Consider the following 21,838-nt stretch of genomic DNA (forward strand, 5'->3'; position numbering starts at 1 on the left):
TCTCGGGAGTAGGGTCTTGACACGCCCCACTCCCCGCCTATTTACTGTTTAAATGGGGATGTTTCCCGCTGACCTCCCACTGACCTCCCACCGATGATGGCAGTCCTGGCCGGGTCCCACAAGGGAAGGCTCCCAGGCATGGTCATTGGAGTAGAGGCTTAACAATGTGGTGCACACTGTTTAGCACAGACTTTCTTAATTTGTAATGCATGAATCCTGCCATGTGTATGACTTTTCACAGCAACCTCACTTCCTTATACCTCCTACACAGCTGTTTCTGTTTCAGTTAATAATTGTGTTTCACAATTAAATTGTGTTTCTATGTGTTGCTGCACCGCGGTATGGGAAAAATAAATGTTATGAGAATAATGTGCTTGACCACAATGGATATCAGTACCAAGCTTTCTATACAAAGATGTTAATGGTCAGCTAGGCAGTTTAATGCTGGTGGGTTCCTGTAATATTTGGAATACCCCCCCCCAATCATCGTTACTACCATTGGCAGATAACCATAGTAATTCACAGAAAGTCAAACCGACTTGTCAGATAGACAAATTTTACATCAATCAGAAGAACCTGACAACTAACTTTAGGTTATTTTTCAAGTTTTAATGGTACTCTAAGCGGAGTTATTTTGAGGCTTTTTAAATATTTATTGCTAGAAATCAGGAAACAATTTAATATGGGTCCATTTATGCATTGTCAGTTGTCCTCTGTAGAAGTAATTAAAATTGATTATTAAAAAAAACTTAAAAGTGCTAAAATGTTTTATATCCTTGTTAGCAAAAAATACAGACAGTCGTTGCAATGACTAATTTAGGTTAAGGCTACTACTCATAAATGACAGATTTTCTGGTCCCCTAGCAGCAATTAGTTCTTAAACCAGGGGTTGTTGTAGAAAATATATTAGGGCTGTAATTTAACTTTACTAGCAAAAGTCTATTTTTTGAGAAAGTATACAGGGGGAGGAATCAATGCTTCTCTTTACGTATTTCCTCATTATAAAGTGTCTGTATAGCATGTGGCAACACTGGTAATGGAAAATTTTGTTCTGAAGTATGTATTATTTTGGTGTCCACAGGACTTGATTTGACACTCTGGATAGACACACAAACAGCATTGAAGGAGAAACATAGGCATTAAATGGCCAGATCATGAGTAGTGGAAGCTTCATCAAAATAGGCAAAGCTTGCATATGATGGGTGGGCCCTCCTCAACATTTCATCTCAAGGGAAATCAGAGACCATGTTAACTCCATTTAACAAAATGCAAAGTTAGTGAACAGAAGAAAAATCTAAATAATTTGGTGTGACCACCATTTGCCTTCAACACAGTATACATTCATGCAGGTACGCTTGCACAAAGTCAGGGATTTTGTAGGCATATAGTTAAGGGCATAATTAAACAATTATATCAAAAACGTGCTAACAATCATCAATTTAATATGTAGGTTGAAACACAATCATTAACTGAAACAGAAACAGCTGTGTAGGAGGTATAACACTAGGTGAGAAACAGCCAAACTCACTAATAAAATGAGGTTGCTGTCAAAAGTCATACACATGGCAGGACTGAGCACATCAACAAGACACAAGGTAGTAATAAGGCATCAGCAAGGTCTCTGATAGGCAGAAAACTTAAGGTAGGCAGGGGATTCCAGATGTAGTAGAAGGCAGTTTGTGTGCAGAAGGGCTGGACAGTGGTATAAGAATAAGTGTTTTAAGGGCAACAGGGAATCATGGTGGAGGTTCCTTCCAAGTTTGGGGCTGCATTTCTGCAAACAGAGGTTGGTCATTTGGTCAGAATCAATGGTCTCCTCAATGTTGATCAGTACAGGCAGATACTTATTCATCATGCAATATCATCAGAGAGGCATCTGATTCGCCCTAGATTTATTCTGCAGCATTACAACGACCCCAAACATGCAGCCAAAGTCATTAAGAGTGATCATCAGCGTAAAGAAGAACAAGGAGTCCTGGAAGTGATGGTATGATCCCCGGTCTCAACTGTCCAGAATTACATAAAGAGAGAGAAGCAATCCAGGTTACCTAAATTCACAGAAGAACTGTGGTTAATTCTCCAATATGTTTGTAACAACCTACCTGTGGAGTGCAAGTGTGCCTTTTTTTATGCTGGTTTGAAGGTAAAGTGTGGTCACACCAAATATTGATATGATTTTTTCTTCTGTTTACGCACTTTGTTACATAATAAGAATAGACTATTACAATGCCTATTTTTCAAAGCATTCTTATTTTTGCACAGTAATGTATCTTAGAGAGGCATGGATTTAATTATGTCAAATCACATTTAAATCTTCTCATTTCAATTGCATTATTCCATAGGTAGCAATTAATATACTCAAATAGTCATATGTATAGTTTTATTTATTAAGTGCTCACAGATGTACTTAGTGCTTTACAGTTCACAGTATGATAAAAGGGTATGTACAATTAGTGCAGTTTTATGATAAGTACAGTAGACTAAGGGGGGGGGGGGTTGAATACACGAGCCATAAAAAAGGAAATCCAGGAAAAAGTAACCCCCATTCACCTGATCTATGCATCCATATTGCAAAAAGCTACCAAGTGTACATATATTGTTATTAGTAAATCAATCTAATCAATAAGTAAACCCTATGTGTCATTGTTATTTGATATCTGCTTACACATTGTTAAACACTTTTAAGGTGGCAGGGAAAGATTTTTTCTGCCGAGGGTGTTCTACATGTTTCATATTTACATTATTAAATCTGTGTAAGCACTTTAAGCAATGTAATTTGACACGCCTGCTTTAATAGCTATGTAATTCCTTCATACATTGCATTGTTTGCAATGTGAAATAAAAGAGTTCATTGTCTTATTAACAGGGTAATTATCCTTGCAGGTAATTCTATGCTGGCCCTTCCCAATACAAGGATGATCAAAAGGTTTTATACCATTTTGTAGTATCGATTTAATCATTACTATCAAGCCTGCCTTGCTGCTAAATTTTCTTCGTATATCAAAAGAGTAACTTAACCCAGTGTTTTATTCTATCTCTTAACAGGAAGTTACAATAAACCAGTTTTGTATGACACTGTGGGAGTAATAAGACACTAATATCTTTATACGGAACATTGTGGATGTGAACAAAAACCGAAGAAGAACAGATAGTGGATACAGTTTTGTTTAGGGCATTTTCCGAGTAAATCAGTATTTAACCCCAGGGATGAACTGCTAGATCAGAACAGAAGGTTGTCCGTCAATGGTACAAGGGTAGACAAATGTTTGCAGATTTCATCCAAGTTCCTTGACAATGCAAACTCTTGTTTGTGAAAAAACATAACAAAGATACTGGCAAAGGACAGGCATGAAAGATGGCGAACAGTCTGACTTTCGTTGGCACACTCTGGGCACTTCTGTCTTTTCTATCAGCGGCTATCAGTTGCACCAGCTTCTTTATGCCCTATTGGCTGTTTGGTTCTCAGATGGGCAAACCAGTTTCCTTCAGCACTTTCCGCAGATGTACCTACCCAGCTCATACAGAAGAAAAAAGCGTGGTAATGGTGGAGGAGTGTGGAAGATATGCCAGCTTTAGTGCCATCCCCAGCCTGTCCTGGCAGATCTGCACTCTGGTGACTGGGACTGGTTGTGCTTTGCTCCTGTTGGTGTCAATGGCTGCAGTTCTTGGCTGCTGTATTGGTGATCTCATTACCAGAATGAGTGGCCGTTTTCAAGGAGCAATGCAGTTTGTTGGAGGTAAGAGCAGTAATTCTTGAAACATGCAGTTTATTGAAGAAATGGCATAGGCCGCTATACATATTTATAAACCAATACATAGCACCCAAGACCCCCCACGATTAATGTAAATAGTGTATTGTATCATTTGGAAAAGAGAGCTATTGAAGAAGTGAATTTGCTAATTATCTTTAAAAACAGAGCAACAATTGTATATCTTGTAATCATTTGTATATTTCTTGATTTCTTTTTAAATCCCTATTTATTTGGCTTCAAATCCAAAAGCAAGTTAAGTCACCATGTTTCCTCAGGATTACATAATCCAATATCAACTGCAAAAGATATTTATAATACAAAGTAAATTAGATGTAAGAGAGTTTTACTTGACAGAGATTGTGGTGGATAAGAGATTGTGGTGGATAAGCAGAACAGCTTCCTAGCATAAGTGGCAAGAAAACCTAAATATGTATGGGATAGGCACACGGCTATACTGAATAGAAGAAAAGACAAAAGGCGATGAAGGTTTGATTCTTTACACCAAACCAAACTAATGAGCAGGCTAGGTGGGCCAAGTGGTTCTTATCTGATGTCAAATTCTAGGTTTTCTAAATTTTACACTGAGTTTAATTAACAACTTCTTATCGATTCTTCAATTCAGATTGTAAATTTCCATTTTCCCCTATCACATAAACAGAAAGTAATACAGTTCATGAGGTGATTTCGAGGAGTTTGCCACCAGACCAGTTTAACTCGTAGATATATTATCAAAGTCAAGTTATAACCTGCATAATGATGCAAAGCTACTGTAAAGACCTACAGGGCTTCATGGACATAGAGTAGCACACTACATTTCCGATGCTTCCAGTAGCTTAACTATCCCTTCTGCTATAACTTTAAAGTAATAGCAAGTGGGGCAGTGTCAATAAAATCATATTTAATAATACTACGAAACAACACAAACTCCAATCCTTTCATTTAAACACAGAAATTGTTGTCTTTAAACCAGAGCTTTATCCATAAAAAAGCAATTATCATGTTCACCTGGGTTCACTAAAGACAGTATAGCCATAAAAAGGACTTCCAAAACACCATAACTTTAGATCCTGCCAGCATTTTCACGTGTGAATAATCCACACTGATCACGCTCTACCACACATATACATGGCTCTCACCGATTCAACATTGAATGATCCAAACGTAAAAGGTTGCTCTTCATGATACTATAATTTAAGGTTTGTGGAGCTTCATAAAAACAACAGCTGATGTTTTTATGGTTTTGCAATCAATATTGTTGATGTATGGAGAATGGCGTCCTGAAACAAACAATCAGATATCTTATAGAACCTACCAGTCGCCACCATCCTCTAGCTTCAATGCAGTGAAGCGATCCTAAAAGCAGCCTTATAGGATCCCAAAATGCATCCTACGGAGAAATAAATTGTTGAAATTAGCCATTCCTGGATGCCATAATATGGCAGACCAGTTAATAATAAACCCCAAAGAGAATGTGTAACACATGGACTACAATTTTGGTAGTTCTCCATTTTCCTTCCCTCTCTGTTTTTAACCTATATTGTTATTTCTAGTAAATATTTAAGAAAGTATATAACAACATTTTTTGCCAATAACCTGTAAATACAGAAATGATCACACCACATTCTGATTAATTACCATGCACATTTGCCATATTGTGGTTATGGGCTCTATTATATATATATATATAATATATATATATATATATATATTAACTAAATACACATAACTAAATATAAATGTTACACTGCTATTTACAGCCACAACAACATGCATGCAGGTATATTCAAAAAGGCAAAAACATTTAAATACAGACGGTGCTGCTGAAGTGACCCCTATGGACACACAACAAAGTAAGCAATCTATGCACACTCATCTTTCCAACTGAAGAAGAGACCACTGAAGTCTTAAAACTAAATAATACGGAAAGGAGGTCCCAGCATTTTGATGGATATTTTTTTTGTTTTTTACTTAGCACAGAGAATAAAAAAAGAATCTTGAAGCACATTAGACATACCTGTGCTTTAACCTTCACTGTCTCTACTCGGAAGATAAATCTATCTCATTGTCTGATGCAGCACAACTGTTAACAAAACTGATTTCAAACGTACACTTATTAGCATTCAGGTTTTGTTACCGCTTCAGCACTTACAAATCCCTTGTGGTTTACACATCGAAAGCTCAAGTCGACAACAAGGAGCTTTTTGTTCAGATGTTTCAGGTACGGTCAATAATGACACAGCATTACAGGTTTAACCTTTGTAATAATTTGTTTCTGAATGTTCTAGAATCAGTCTGAAATCTTGCCATTAGGTCTCCATAAAACAGAGGCATTCAGTCATAGTTATAGAAAGCATTTGTTTTGAGGAATGGAGAATATGATAAAATGCCTTTAATTATATACATAATTTAATGTAGAACAATCTCTAAATCAAAAGTTCTTTCCATAACTGGCATAAGTCACAGCAAATCTTCAATAACACATTGGAGTACAGTTGATGGTGGCAGTGTGGGCAATGGTGCATTTTGGCCAAAGTAGACTAGGCCTAGGGATGCAGACTAGGGAAAAGGGTGACAGATACAGTTGCCTTACTGGGAGGCAATTGGGCATTTTGTCACCCTAGTGCACTGCAGCTCTCAAGCTCCCCAGCTGGCCCATTTATACAGAGGAGTTGTTTTACTGTTTTTTAAAGTCATATGCAACCTATTGATACCCCTTCGCAGCTGCACACGTGTTCACTATGTCACCACAGAAACTGCCAGCCTTTCCAACTTGCTAGGGAAGAAAGGCTTAAAAGGCAGCTAGAATGACCTAGCAAGGTTCAAATATTGCTTATTTTTATGGAGGAAAAACACTCTCAGCTATATGATCAGGGAGGTTTCTCTAGTGATTGAGTTTAGCCTATATTACATTTACTCATTAATGATATGAGTTTATATGTTGTTTCTTACAAAACTTTATTAACAAGCTTATCTTAAAATAACTCAAAAGGTTTAATCTCATGCACCATAGCAACCAATTTAATGTTCCTGCTGATATCACCACTTTTACCGCCAGAAATATATAATCCACAAATAGTCTGCCACAGTCTTGTGTAACGCAACACAAGAAGAGAAAGTTTGTCTAAAATTTGTACAGATAGTGGCTGCCATACTTTTTTAGTGATCAAAGATGTCTTAGGTCCCCAACAAACTACAGCTGCTCCTTATAGTAATGTACCGTATATAATATTCCTGTACTGTGAAAGTGTGGATATTTCTGATAGATGAACATTAAGTATATACTGTATGTAAACAGTGTAATTGCTTGTAATAAATATTGCAGGTTGCTGTGCAGATTATGCTGAGCAAACATGTTCTTTTGTCTCTCTGTAATTCTCTGTAGGACTTCTCATTAGCTCTGGATGCGCCCTGTATCCGTTGGGGTGGAACAGCCTTGAAATCCAACAGGCATGTGGCAATGTGTCCAGTCAGTTCCAATTAGGTAACAAGTGATTCACCGTCACTGATTGTGGGATGCATGATTGTGTCTGACCAGCTGGAAATCAATATAGCAAAGCAATCCTAGCTATACAAGCCATTTATGGTGTAATTACCCTTTTTGTAAGACTAGATACTACAGGTCCATCTGAGCAGTGAAGAAAAATATTTACCTATTTGTATCATTACGCCTAATTTTAATCGACACTGAAGGTTATGACAGGCTTAAAAAAAGAGGAGTGAGTGGAAAGACAGTGAGGTTGGGCAGGGGAGGTATTTTATGTTGGTTTCACTTTTTTCCTATAAGATGAAAAAAGTCCACAGATTTCATACATATGAGAATGACAGCCCTTTCACACACCATATCTACACCATATGTACACACATCCACCCCACCACTGTTATGAACTGCTTTATACATTCTCTAGTACCAAGCGAACAATTAAATTAATAGCAGAGTGGGTGAGTATGGCAGGGTTGTTGCATCTAAGAAATGTTATCATTCCCAATAACTTCACTTTCTAGGGAACAACTAAAGAGTGAACTTAAATTTGTGCTGTAGATGCTATGGTGAGAGATTCTGCCGACCTCTAGAACTATTCAAATGTACACCACATTGTTTTCAGTAACTGCCAAACTCCATGAACACACCAGCCCTGTACAGGTCCATGATTTTCACCCCAACCTGGGTTTATGTTTAATCTCTCGCAAATATATTGCCTACCCACCCATGCTCTGCTAATTCCTGATCCTTTCACATCCATGGGGCTAACCCTGGCCATTTAATGCAACCATATCCCTTCTTGTCTCCTATAGGGAAGACACTCACCTACTCACCTAAATGTATGTATGCATACTCGCCTACTTTGCTATTAACTTAATTTTGGCGAATGTATGGAGTAGTCCATAAAAACGATGGGGTGGATTTGTGTATATACAGTGTTGGAAAGGGCTGTCATTCTCAATCTTTTTGCCATAGACAGGAGAGGCAGAGCTCCAAGGGGTCTCCAAGGGGTCCCTGATATTAGTCTGAGAAAATTATGAGATTATAGTTATTTATATATGACTGGGTAAATCTTGGTACATAGAGAATAATGTTTTTTGGATTGATCAAATGAGGCCACTTTACCTAATGCATTGGTCTGTCTTAGCCTGTCAATTCTAATTTTATCATACTTTTTGAATGTATGTAACGTAAAAGGCACTAGATAAATAGATAATAATAGTAATGTGCCACGCTTCAATGTTTTGCCCAACATTTTGTTGCTTAAAAAAAAGAAAAGGAATAGTGAGATTATTATGTATTTCTTACATGCCAACATTTCCTGATGAATTCTAAATACGAAACGCCACTATCATAATGGAATTGCAGTGTAGGTGAAGCGGAAGAAGCTATTACACAACATCAAAAATTAATTGCATTGTTTACCACCCGGGTACATTATCTTTGTCCCCTGTAAGACATTAACCTTAATCTGCATAATTACTTAGGAGTCTGGAACACTCTGGACCATGTCAATGGTCCCCTCAGGCCTGTCACATTAAAGTAATTCCAGGCTCAGACTGTTCTTGGTAAAGCCACAATCCTCAATGCTTGATTGTAAAACGTGACATGAAAATGTAACTCTTTAAGACACACTGTATGCATTATCAGAATTTAGTGCCAAACTGCAACAAGATGACAAATGCACTCTTTTAAGATTAACTATACATCATCAGTGACATTCAGTCTTCTTGGAGCCAAATATTGCAAAAACCTCAAATGTTTCTGGGTCTCACTGAAGCTCTACTGAGGGCTTCCATGCGCTGCTCAGTTAGTTCATCCCTTTAGAGTGTCATGCAGTGAGCTTTTCTCAGGCAGAATGTTAAATGGCTGATATTTTAAAGTTGTGCACAGCTTTTCAAGTTTCTAATAGTGTTTAAGTGCTAAAACCATACCTCCCAACATTTCACTTGCACAAAGAGGGACACTTTCACAGGATGCTGTTAGAGGTGATGGTAGGGGCCTTTACCAAGTCTTTTTGTGACTCGTTGATATATATACTTTGTATAGACAAATGTAGAGCATTTTATTTACACAACTGAATTTATAAAACCATTGTCTACTATTTCTAAATATACTATTGTGACTTCTGGGTCTGTAGAACACAAGATTGAGGGACAAATGAATGTGAATCCTGAAAGAAAGACTGTCCCTCCTAAGGCAAAAATTGGCCTCTGTAATATGTCACTATAAAAAATTGCCTCCATACAAACTTTCCCTGTTGTGCAGCGGAGCAAGACATTAGTTGTGTTTAAAACCAATGTTTCAAGCAAAATTATTGTGTGTTGCTGAGCTCTGTTTGCCTTTTGAGTGCTAAATTCTGAAAGGGATTCCTGTTAAATGCCACATCCCAAAAACTAATGTAATGTACTGATAACTAATCTAAAGCACAACTATGACGCTGTTTTTTTTAAAATTACCATTATAACGAAAGACCCTTCAAATGGTAAATGACTGCAATTCTCATAATCCTATATTGGCCACTTGCAGTGTTATTTGCTCAAAGAGGTTTATTGGACTTGCTATTCAGTGACAAATGGATGATCATATTTAAATACAAATAATAAATAGGAATAAATAATATTTTGTCAAAGTATGATATCAGCAATTGTGATGAACAGGTTCAAGCTGATGAATGAATTATTTAAAATGTTTCAAGTGTAAGATTTAAGGTTTGATGGAGTTGTGTAACGAATCCATTTATTTCTTGGGGGTGGAATATAAGGTCCCATATTTGTATTTGTTTCATGTCTCTGTAGGAACCTGCAAGCTTGGCTGGGCCTATTATTGTACAGGAGGTGGAGCCGCAGTTGCCATGCTTATCTGCACTTGGCTTTCATGTTTCGCAGGGAAGAAACACAAGCCGTCCCTCTACTGATACCTGCATCATTGGAAGAAACACAAACATCATTAGCTTTTTGAACAACAGTGCATATACCTATCCTCGGCATAGTTCCAAGGACTATATTTTTCCATCATAAAAATATAGAGAGTAAATATTGGTTTCAACAGTGAAATTTTGTTTCAGCTGAAAACTAACAGATACTTAAAAGTCATATATAACACAGAGAATGTTGAAATAATTTAAAATATCTGCATTATGTATCATGTATATGTTATACAGAATATTATGGGTCAAAGTAGACACTTAAAACATTGTGTGTTGTGTAACATAAAAGTATAGAGAGATTTTGGCAGTTTTTACTATATAACTAGAAAATAATATTTTTCTTAAACAGAGTTTTCCAGGTTCTCCTGTATTTGGACTTAATACATGATCACAGACATAAAAAAACAAAAACATTTTAATATATGAAAATGTGGGCTGCTTGAGAAAGTTTTTAGAATATATCATGAAGTAGACCTTCCTACCATAAAGGAGAAGAATCTCTAAGACCCTACAACTGAGACAATGTACAATGGCAAAAGACACCAGGGACATTTATTATATTATATAAACATACACACACATAACCATTCTGATTTAACTGTGAAAACTGTTATCTAACATTATATAAACTGCCTTTAATGTGACAACCATAACCTAAATGGTGCATTGTATACTAAGTGTAGCACTTAATAGTATTCTTTAGGATTAAACAATGTAATGTGATTTCAATTAGGCATTTTTCTCTTAACATGTGAAAACTTCAATAAAGCTTAAAAAATTAGGCATTTTATTTGTCTTATGCTGAAAATGATGTGTAGCAGAGATGAATTGTTCACCAGTATTCAATTACATTTACGACAGAGAACAACAGTGCCCTCTAGTGGCAATATTACACTCCCCATCCAGCTTTGAGTACACTAATACTAGCTTCAGCTTCCACCCCAGGTAAGTTATTTTTTATATAATATATATTTTTTATTTTATAAACTGTCACTGTAAGATAAACAGGTATGTTACTTCTTTAAAGGGAACATTTATTCTCCAAACGTATTTAATGTATTTAATGCATTTTTCAGCCCATTTTACTGAAAGCTTTGGAGTTGCTGCCTTCTCTGAATTCTCTCCTCATAAATCCCTTTACTCAATGCAGAAAATATATTTACATTTAATGGCATTCTCATTTTAGTATGTGTTTGGCAGAAAACCACATAAAATGCCCTGCCTTCTGATTAAAAAAATAAACCAATTAACATAATTAAATTAACATAACACATCCACAATTTAAACTAAGTAAAATAACACTAATTATATATTGAGTTCTTTCCACTGCATATGAATAGAATGACAAAGGTGTTGTATACTTAGTTCATATATATTTGAAAACTTTTAACCATGTTTTCATCTATAATTAATGAGCTCTATTTATAAAACAGAGACTATATGTGAGTAAATCGGAGTTTGCAGCATCTCACGCCCATGCCTAATGCTCGCATTTGCACTTACCCCATGCCATATTATAAAGGTCCTTATATATAAAATATATAAAAATACCCTATGGGAAGCAGAGAGCAAATCCCATGCCTCCTTCTCACCCACCCTTCCTATCGGGGTGTTAAAGCATCATTAGGCCTTTGTAGAGGCACAGAGTCCATCTCAAGTGGAAAAGTGTGTATACCATATTGGCTTGGATATATAGGCCGCACCCGAATATAGGCTGCACCCTAAAAGTTTGGTGCTTTTTTAAAGAAAAAGTTTTGTAATAGATATGCTGCCACTCTGTCCCCCCCACCCCCGAGGTATGCTGTCACTCTCCCCCCCCGAGAAATGCTGCCACTGTCCTCCCCCCCGAGATATGCTGCCACTCTGTCCCCCCCCCGAGATATGTTGCCACTCTGCCCCCCCCCGACTTACCAGAGCAGACCCCCGGGTGTCTTGCGGGGCCGGCGGGGGACATCTACGCAATACGCGTATACAACTTCCGGTGCCGGCACTCTTCCAAGAAATCTAAAAACTAAACAAAAAAAAGTATGTTTTTACTTAAAAATAAATAAGTAAATTATATAGAGAGCTAAGTGATAACGCTATGATGCAAAGGGATTTCTATCCATATATATATATTTTCAAAAGTGCCCGAACATCTAATTTTCAGGTTGACCCAAGAGTTTTGTTTTACTCCCTGCCATTGTATAATTTGCTGCATTAAGAGAATATGTGATATGTTTTGGTGTTCATAATAACAAGTCCAGTAATAAAATGACTCAAAGCAGAAATGCATGACAATGTCATAAAAAATATATTCAGCCAGAATCAATATTGAATTTATTTTCAATCACACTGAGATTATGGTTTCACTGTTTTTGCTGTAACATTAGAACTGTGAACTGACCAACTATAACAATTAACCTTCTTCTCTCAGATTACACTAATAATACAAAAGAAAAACAAAGGGCTCCAAATGTATCTAGTCATCATATGTTATTTGCAGATAATATTCATTTTATCTGGAGTACACGCTCATTAGCTCATTTGCACGGCTTGTAATAACAAATTAACATTTTACAGATGTGACACTAGTAATCCGTGTCCAGCGTCTTTGATGTTTTTAATAAAGGCCTTTTTTTTTTTGAAGAAGAAGATCATTGTACTTCATAACAACAGAAATTCATTGCATAGCATACAAAATAGCCGGTGTACATGCAGAAAAAAAGCATCATTATACAATAACCATTCACAGACGTAGGTAGATACCATGTATACTAATAATACCTCTGGTGGCTATAATAGAACACATAACACATTTGGCCTTGGACATGGAAACTCACTGTAGCCAGGACAGTAGACTAGTAATCATTAAAAGACAAAGGGTCACATACTGTATATTTATGCATCCTCAATGAAAATTAAATTGAACCAACACCATTCACATTGGCAGACCATTCCAAACGGTATCCTCTTTGCCTGTGGAAATATAGGACAAGCATCAGTATTTTCGTTATGAACTAGAAAACCTGAAGCCTTATGGAACTGGTTAAAAATATCCAGTAGAAACAGAATGAAACTGCATGGGTCTGAGAGGAATAATAAAAGATTACAAGTGAATGCCGCAAATGTTCATTCTATTGTGTCTGTATTTATACCTTTAATATTGGAAGATGCTTTAACAGGATAAATTAAAGGTTCAATAGCCAAATTAAAGAATAGTGGTGAACATGGGCATCCCTGTCTTATACCTATGCCTAAAGAAAGCAAATTATCATTTAATTTAGTTATTAACTGTGACTTGTGGACTAGGTGAATCATAAAGAGCTCTGAAGGAATACATAAAGGGCATTCCAACATGATGATGTTTAAAGAAGCACATCAAATGTCGCCTGGAAATTCTATCACAAATAACTATGATTGCATCTTTGTTTTTACATTACTTAGTGTGAACAATATCAGCAAGAAGGTATGCATTGTAGCTAGGGAAGATCTTAAAATAGAATAGCAACCTGATATGATGGTAATATTCATTGTACTCTATGTAAATGTCCAGATATTACCTATAAACAGAGAACTCAAAAACAACCTGTTTAAAGAAAAAGTTTTGCAATAGATATGCTGCCACTCCGTCCCCCCCACCCCCGAGATATTCTGCCAATCTGTCCTCCCCCCCACGAGATATGCTGCCACTCTGTCCCCCCCCCGAGATATGCTGCCACTCTGTCCTCCCCCCCCGAGATATGCTGCCACTCTGCGGATGTGCCGGCACCGGAAGTTGTATACGTGTATTGCGTAGATGTCCCCCGCAGGCTCCGCAAGACACCCGGGAGTCTGCTCTGATAAGTCTTGGGGGCAGAGGTAAAACGCATCGTGCGGACGTTCACTGGCTGCGGCGATGCGCGTAAACAACCTCTGCTGCTGGCACGTCTGCGCGATGTGCTTTAACAATCTCCCTTGCCGGCAAGGGAGATTGTTAAAGCACATTGTGCAGACGTGCCGGCAGCGGAGGTTGTTTACGCGCGCATCACCACAGCCGGTGAACGTCTGCACGATGTGCTTAGACAACCTTCCGTGCCGGCACTCCCCCCGTGGAAAGTGCCGGCAGGGGAGGCTGTCTGAGCGTATCAGAGAGTAGGATAACAATAATGTTTATCATTATTTTTACATAATTTGTAAAATTAAACCACTGAAAATCATGGCAGAAGCTTAGCAGTTTGCCATCTTGTTATGTCATTTCCTGCTTTATTTCTGAACAAAAATTCAGAGGACTTTTAATTAATTAATTATTCATTAAACAATGTCAATGTCATTGATTATCTATTCTGTTTACAGTTTTCAAATTCTGTGTTTATTTAAATTTGCCTTTGGTTGTTGCAACCGTTATATTAGTTATGCAGTTCATAATAGTTTACCATTATTGAAAATTATAAATAATTTAAATAATTGTCAAAATGCTTCAATATGTTCATATATGGTAAAGATAAAAATATGTCAGAAAAAGCTAAATGCTGTGAACCATAACCTCCATTACAAACAGAAATCAATGAAAGTTACTTAAAACTGCGAAAAGTCTGATTCCTATTTAGTGGAAATCTCAATATGCACCGAGGTGTAACACGTGAAGAGGAGCTTTTTAGCGTCTGACAAATATGAGGCTTATGTCGGTCCGTTGGAGTTTTTTATGACTAGATAGGGATGGGTTGACATGACTTAACATAATAACGCCACCGTTGTATTTTGCTTAGGTAGGTGATGAGAGGGTTGGGGGGTGGTATTAAATTGAATTCATTATTTGCCTGATTTTAACATGTTTCCTCTTTTGGTGTGTGCACTTAACTATAAGACTTGGTTATTTTCCTGTTAAATATGTTCCGTATAATTTAACTGGAATATTTTGGAGATCTCTGTGAAATCCAAGGTGCTTTCATTACATTTGGTCATTGTTCTTTGTATCTTCTGATCACCTTTTTTAATGCTATAAAGTTCTACTTGTATGTATTTGGCAATGTAAAATAAATATTGCAAAACAATAATAACATTAAAAAAGACAAATCATATGTAACAATGAATAGAAGAGAAAATAGAACAGCTGAGTGTCACGTACAAGTAGTTTGGAGACACCGTAGTCAGGTAGGACTCCAGGACAGAACAAGGTTAAACAAGCCGAGGTCAGGATTCCGGAGAGCAGAATAGTCGTATAACGTAGCCGAGGTCAGGATTAAGGAGATCAGGATAAACAGTAAACGTAGCCGAGGTCAGGATTCAGGAAAACAACAAAGTCAGGTAAGCCGGGGGCAAACACGAGAAAACAGAATATGAAACGCTATCTGGGTACTAGCTCAGGGCATAGACAACCAACAGAAGGCAATGTCTTGCAGAACTGAGGAGGTTTAAATAGGAAACTGCAGGGGAAGTTCGAATCTCCCGCCAAACCATCATGACGTCACTTCCGGTGTCCGGGAATCGCGGCCATCATGAGTGTGGCGTAATCTCCCTTCATATAGACCTGCAGTTCGGGAGTTCGCCACTAGAGCGCACGCCGAAGCAGGACGCCGTGTCCCAGGAGGTTTGCCTCTCCTGCGCGCCAGCTCAGAGGACGACGGCGGAAGTGGCAGTGCGTTGGAAGGGGTCTCCCTCTCCTGCGTGGCGGCTGCTGCGGCGGTGACCGTGCGTTGGAGGGGGGTCTCCCTCTCCTGTGTGGCGGCTGCTGCGGCGGTGGCCTTGCGTTGGAGGGGGGTGTCCCTCTTCTTCGTGGCGGCTGTTGCGGCAATGTGGGAGCCGAGGACAGGTGAGTAACAGTACCCCCTCTCAAAAGGGCGCCCTCAGGGCGACCACCAGGGCGAGAAGGGCGTCGAGCGTGAAACGCACGTATCAGTAGTGGTACGGAGAGGCGTGACGCAGGTATCCAGGATCGTTCCTCGGGACCGAGACCCCTCCACTGTACCAGATACTGTAAACTGCCTTGTTGCCGCCGGGAATAGAGAATGACCTGGGGAGTACGTCTCTCCGAAGCCCTCCTGGCAGTTTCGGTAGTGGAACTCTCGCCTCAGGTAAACCGGTTGCAGACCAGAGGCTTCAACAACGAGGCGTGAAATACCCGAGAGATGCGAATCGTTCTGGGTAGTGAAAGTTCATAAGCCACTGGATTGATCTGCCGTAGAACCGGAAAGGGCCCAATAAACCGTGGGGCCAATTTCATGGAAGGGACCCGGAGTCTCAGGAACCGTGTAGACAACCAAACTCTATCGCCAGGCCGGTACGATACGGTTGTCACGAACCAGGTGAGCAGGTCTGATAGGAGCCCAGGTGCAGGGTATACGAGGGGCTCTGTCTGTACCCCACGATGCATGATGGCTTGGGGTTGGTACAGACAGGCGCAGGAAATAAATCAAAGACTGAAGATGCGGATTAAGAGTTGTATTGCCTATGATGGTACAACAATATATATACAAGGAAAGTCACTTGGCGGGAAGCCCTCTGGTTGGGGCACACACGGCAGGAAGCCCTCTAGTTGGGGCACACACACAGCAGGAAGCCTTCTAGTTGGGGCACACATGGCAGGAAGCCCTCTAGTTGGGGCACACACGGCAGGAAGCCCTCTAGTTGGGTCACACACGGCAGGAAGCCCTCTAGTTGGGGCACACACGGCAGGAAGCCCTCTAGTTGGGGCACATGGCAGGAAGCCCACTTGCAGGGCACACGGCAGGAAGCCCACTTGCAGGGCACACGGCAGGAAGCCCACTTGCAGGGTACTTAACCAGGGAGCCCAGATGCAGGGCACTCGACCTGGGAGTCCACTAGTGGGGCGCTGGCCGCAACTCAGGAACAAATCAGGAACCAAAGCAGGAACCAAAGCAGGAACCAAAGCAGGAACCAAAGCAGGAACCAAAGCAGGAACCAAACAGGCAGTCCTATAACATCAATGTCAAGGCCCAGACTGCAGGGCTGGGCAGGTTTATAAAGGCTGTCTTGATCAGGTACTCAACTGCAGCTGGACCTGATAATCAGTCTGAGTGGTTCTGAGTGGCAAGGGCGGCCACTAGTGGCTGGAAACATGAAATGAGTAGCACCAAGTATAAACAAGTCCATACAGCGAAGGGTGAACGTTACAACGGTACTCTGTGGAGCCGCACAATCTCCCGGATGAAAATGGCTGGGTAGTTTCCGTAGCGGAATAAAGTGAGCCATCTTTGAGAAACTATTGACCACCACCAGAATCACGGTATGTCCCCTGGACGGAGGCAACTCAACAATAATGTCCATGGCCACATGAGTCTAGGGAATCGAAAGACAAGGAAGAGGCCAGCAGGACGAGTGTGAGAGGACTTGTTAGCTGCGCACCTAGTACAGGACTGGACAAACGCTGTAACGTCCCTGCCCCAATGAGGCCACCAAAAAGTCCGTGACAGTAACTCCTTAGTACGCGCCACCCCTGAATGTCCCGAGGTTCTGGCGCCATGCAATGTGCGCAGGATAGATCCCCGCAAACTGGGAGGAACGTACAGTTTCCCTGGAGGCAAGGAGTCCGGAGCTTGACCTTGAGAGCGAGTGATGCGATCCAGCAAGGGAGCATAACCCCGTAACCGAATGGCCGCAATGACTTTGGTGGAAGGGACGATGGGTTCGGGCTCTCTACTCTCCTCCTCCGGTCGTGTATGCATGCGAGATGCTTTAGTGTTCTTATGATCGGTCAGGATCAAGGTAGGTATTGAGGCCCCCTCCAGCAGTTAAGTCTGTTAGGGGAGCAACAATCCTCAAATAATTACAGATGAAGCATCTGTAGTAGTTGGTGAAACCAAGAAAACGTTGCAGAGCCTTGAGACCCGTAGGCTGTGGCCAATCCTTGATCGCCAGAACCTTTGATGGGTCCATATCGAAACCCTCAGGAATAATCACGTACCCCAGGAAGGTCACCTTGCGGGTCTCAAAGACGCACTTGTCCAACTTGGCAAACAGTCCGTGCTGTCGAAGACGGCTCAGTACTTGACGAACCTGGTTGTGATGGGTAGATAAGTCCGCCGAGATCAATAGGGCAATCGTAAGGTCTGTGTGGAGGCAACCTCTCTGCCTCCTTCTTGTCAAATACATCCGCAAAATCCCGGTAATGACTTGGAAGAGCTGTAGCGACCATTTCCGACATAGTAGACACCATGGCTAGTCGAATGGGTTTGTCACAGTGCTGCCCACATGCTTGACTCTCTCCAGGACGTGATCTCTCCAGTCGTCCAATTGATGGTGGGATTGTACTTCTGTAACCATGGAAACCCCAAAACGACAGGAGTAGAGGGAGAGCAGATTACTAAGAACTGAAGTCTCTCGTTATGTATCATCCCTACAGAGAGTGTCACCGGTATAGAAGTCCGGGTAACCTGAGCCGGATGAAGTGGTCTGCCGTCAATGGCCTCAATTCTTACAGGCGTGTCTTTGGGTGTAGTGGGGATAAACTGCTGCTCGCAAAAATAGGCATCGATAAAGTTCTCTGCGGCTCCTGAATCCAAGAAAGCCTCTGTGCAAACGGATCCCTCAAACCACGAAATCTGAATCGGAACAGTCATCCGAGTGCTGCTAGAATCAGGACAGACCCAGCACACCCAAAGCAGGTCCTCTGAACCACTCTAGGTGTGGGCGTTTCCCGACTTCTTAGGACAAGATCTTGCCCAATGTCCTGCCATGCTGCAATATAAGCAGAGCCCTTCTCTACGTCTCCTGGCCTTCTCGTTCTCTGACAAACGAGTGACACCCAGATGCATAGGCTCCTCAAAGGTGGAAGGAGTCGTAGGTGGTGCTATGAACTGAGGAACAGGACGCACAAGGGAACAAACTCCTCTTTCTCATGCTCTCAGACTGTCCCGTTGCACCGGACGCTCACGGAGACGAAGATCAATCTGTGTCACTGTAACGGGTTCACCAAGAGAGCTGTAGGAACTCCCAGAGATCACCCACATGTATCCTCCTGTTGTCCCCGGAATCACTTCCAGCACCAGTCAGCATGCGCACCTTGGAACCCTGCTATGTGTACCCAATAAGTAGACACAACTACCTTGAACTGAGTACAGCAGGAATGAACAGTTTATTGTAGTAAAACATAGACTCATATAGCCACATAACTTCATTAACATAAATTAACAGATACATGTATTCAGCCCAACCTTTAATCCCCAGTCAGCAATCCTATTGATGGGATTAATTAAACAATGGAGTTCCTGCCTGTTTGGCAGCCAGGCTGGAGCCATTTCTGACTACCTTGGGGCCTTGTATGACAGGTCATTCTGTTACAGTCACGTATGAAATTACAGAGTCTAGGTCGGAGGGAAGATCTCGAGCAGCAATCTCGTCTTTCAAAGTCTCTGATAATCCGTTCAAAAAAGCTGCAATAAGTGCCTCGCTGGTCCAGTTCACCTCAGCCATCAAGGTACGACATTCAATAGCATAGTCCATCAGAGATCGCTCCCCCTGACGAATATTAAAGAGAGAGGACGAAGCGGTAGAACTCCTGCCCAGAACATCGAATACGGAGCGCAGTGCGGACACAAATTCAGAGTAGGAGCGCACTACCGGAGTATTCCTCTCCCACAGGGGAGATCCCCATGCCAGAGCCTTGTCGGTGAGGAGCGAAATTATGTACCCAACCTTCGCCCGGTCGGAAGCAAAGGCGTAAGGGGAAAGTTTGAAATGACTTTCGCACTGGTTGAGGAAACCCCGACAGGTAGCAGGATCTCCTCCATAACGTTGTGGCGGTGGTAGATTTATAGGCGCTTGCACCACGGAGACTGGAGCCGGAGACGGAACTGGTGGAGGTGCTACAGTTGGAGAATGCACCTGTAGTCCAGGATCTGTGCGCTGAAAAACTTGTATATCAGCATTCCAAAAGTTGACTTGACTGCTAATGAGTTTGCAATCTCAATTTATCCAAGGTTGCCTTAAAGACAACCTTTAGATAAGTTAAAAAATGTCAACCCCACAGCATCTGGAGCGTTTTTAAAAACTAGAAGGTTGTCACGCGCGCCGCCACGGCACGTACCTGTGGCACCCGCGTCGGCTCGCCAGTTCCCGGCGTCTCCGTTGCTGCCGCCGTGCGCACGTGTCAGTGTTGCAGCTCCGCCTCCGCCGCGATCCGGCGTCGGCAGGAAAGCCATGCAGGCGCGTCCCCTATGCATACCGCCGGGACCGCGGTTATGACGCGTCGAAGGTCCGAGTCGGCCGCGACGACGTCACGCGACGGACGCAACGTACGCTACGTACGCAACGCACGCAACGCACGCCACGCACGCAACGCCGCGGCCTGTATGTGAGTACTGTCTCCTACTTAAGCCCCATTTGTCTCCCCAGTCTTTACCCGTTCAAAGTGTTATGCTTTTTGGGTGTGCTGTTTCCTACTATTTCTCTGTTGCCTTGTGTACTGACCTTTGCCTGTTATTTGACCACGATTCTGATCTGCCTGCCTACGACCCCGGACCTGTTTAACCGTTTATGCTTCTGATCTGCCTGCCTACGACCCCGGACCTGTTTAACCGTTTATGCTTCTGATCTGCCTGCCTCGACCTCGGATACGTTTGACCTCGCTGCCTGCCATTGCCCTTGATCACGGACTGTTTCCTGGACGTCTCTATCTGTGCATATCTGCATAGTTGGATCCTCCTTCGCTACCTGACCCCGTGACAAAGGTACAGTATATGAAAAAACATATCAACACACTCATCCCAATATTTATATATAGTTAAACAAAAAAATCTTTGAAGACATTACTTCTACAACCAGTTGTTCAGCCAAGCACATTTTCTCCCAGAAGAGAGGGATTACTACATTATAGTGAGTATGAAGAAAATATATACAAGAAACACATTTGTTCTCTTTCCAGCAGCTGAAGGTCAAAGAAAAGATTGGTCCTGTAATCTCTACGTGAACAGAAATAAAAATGTTATGAGGATGTTTGCTTACTTATTACAGAGAGATAGCAGAGCAGAGAGCAGTGTGCTTACTGTATATGGGTAATATAATATAGAGTCAGACCATAGAATAAATGTATTCATGATCAAAAATTAAGCACAATTATTATAACCTGTGCGTCTTTTTTACGCAAATTTCAATATGCATCCTAGGATACCTACACTGGTGATACACACTATCGCTGTACTGTTTATTTAATTGGGACATCTGAAGATCCCCTTTTCATTTGTTTATTAATTAAATGTTTTACTAATCTTTTGTACTTACTAAAAAATACTTACTCCATCTTTGTATCACAAGAGGCAATTTCTACAAAGTACAAGCAAGCATTAAAGTATTGATTGAGTTAGGCAAATACGTTTATTACCTATTTGTGGAGCTCCATTTTCTTGGCACCTTCTTCTTACAAGACGCTAATGTTCCTTCAAAGTACATGAAGGGATGCAGACAGGCGATCGGGGATGAAAGCTGTGTAAGCTAATTAAATAAGTCATGCAGGTTCAGACAGTATAACATGTTATTTAGACTAGCACTGTAAATGGCAGAGACATAGCACCCTGACATTCTGTTTGAAATTTCCAAGAATTCACTATTGTACATGGTACGTAATTCTTAGTTTTTGAGTCAACTGTAAAGTAATATTCTTTATATATATTTGGTCTCTGTTTAATTATAGAAATTGTTTGTCAGTGCATTTTAGACAAGTGTCTCGATATTTGCTGTCTCACATCTGTTTTAATAAAGGGG

General features: G+C 40.9%; 1 protein-coding gene across 1 annotated transcript; it reads left to right on the top strand.

Annotated features, from left to right (window-relative positions):
• Positions 1-3,355: 3,355 nt before the first annotated feature.
• LHFPL1 (LHFPL tetraspan subfamily member 1) lies at positions 3,356-13,207 on the top strand. Its single transcript, XM_089487614.1, has 4 exons — positions 3,356-3,737; positions 7,135-7,233; positions 10,032-10,137; positions 13,177-13,207. The coding sequence occupies exons 1-4, from the start codon at positions 3,356-3,358 to the stop codon at positions 13,205-13,207; spliced, it is 618 nt and encodes a 205-aa protein (XP_089343740.1).
• Positions 13,208-21,838: the final 8,631 nt, after the last annotated feature.

Source organism: Sceloporus occidentalis, unplaced genomic scaffold (genome assembly GCF_023333645.1).
Source record: "Sceloporus occidentalis isolate IW3139 unplaced genomic scaffold, rSceOcc1.0.p SCAF_34, whole genome shotgun sequence".
NCBI lineage: Eukaryota > Metazoa > Chordata > Lepidosauria > Squamata > Phrynosomatidae > Sceloporus > Sceloporus occidentalis.

Excerpts from the sequence above, each read along its gene's own strand:
- LHFPL1 (XM_089487614.1), top strand. The coding sequence starts at position 3,356 with ATGGCGAACAGTCTGACTTTCGTTGGCACACTCTGGGCACTTCTGTCT. Across the intron at positions 3,738-7,134 it reads AGCAATGCAGTTTGTTGGAG|GACTTCTCATTAGCTCTGGA; the intron begins GTAAGAGCAGTA and ends AATTCTCTGTAG. Across the intron at positions 7,234-10,031 it reads GTCCAGTCAGTTCCAATTAG|GAACCTGCAAGCTTGGCTGG; the intron begins GTAACAAGTGAT and ends ATGTCTCTGTAG.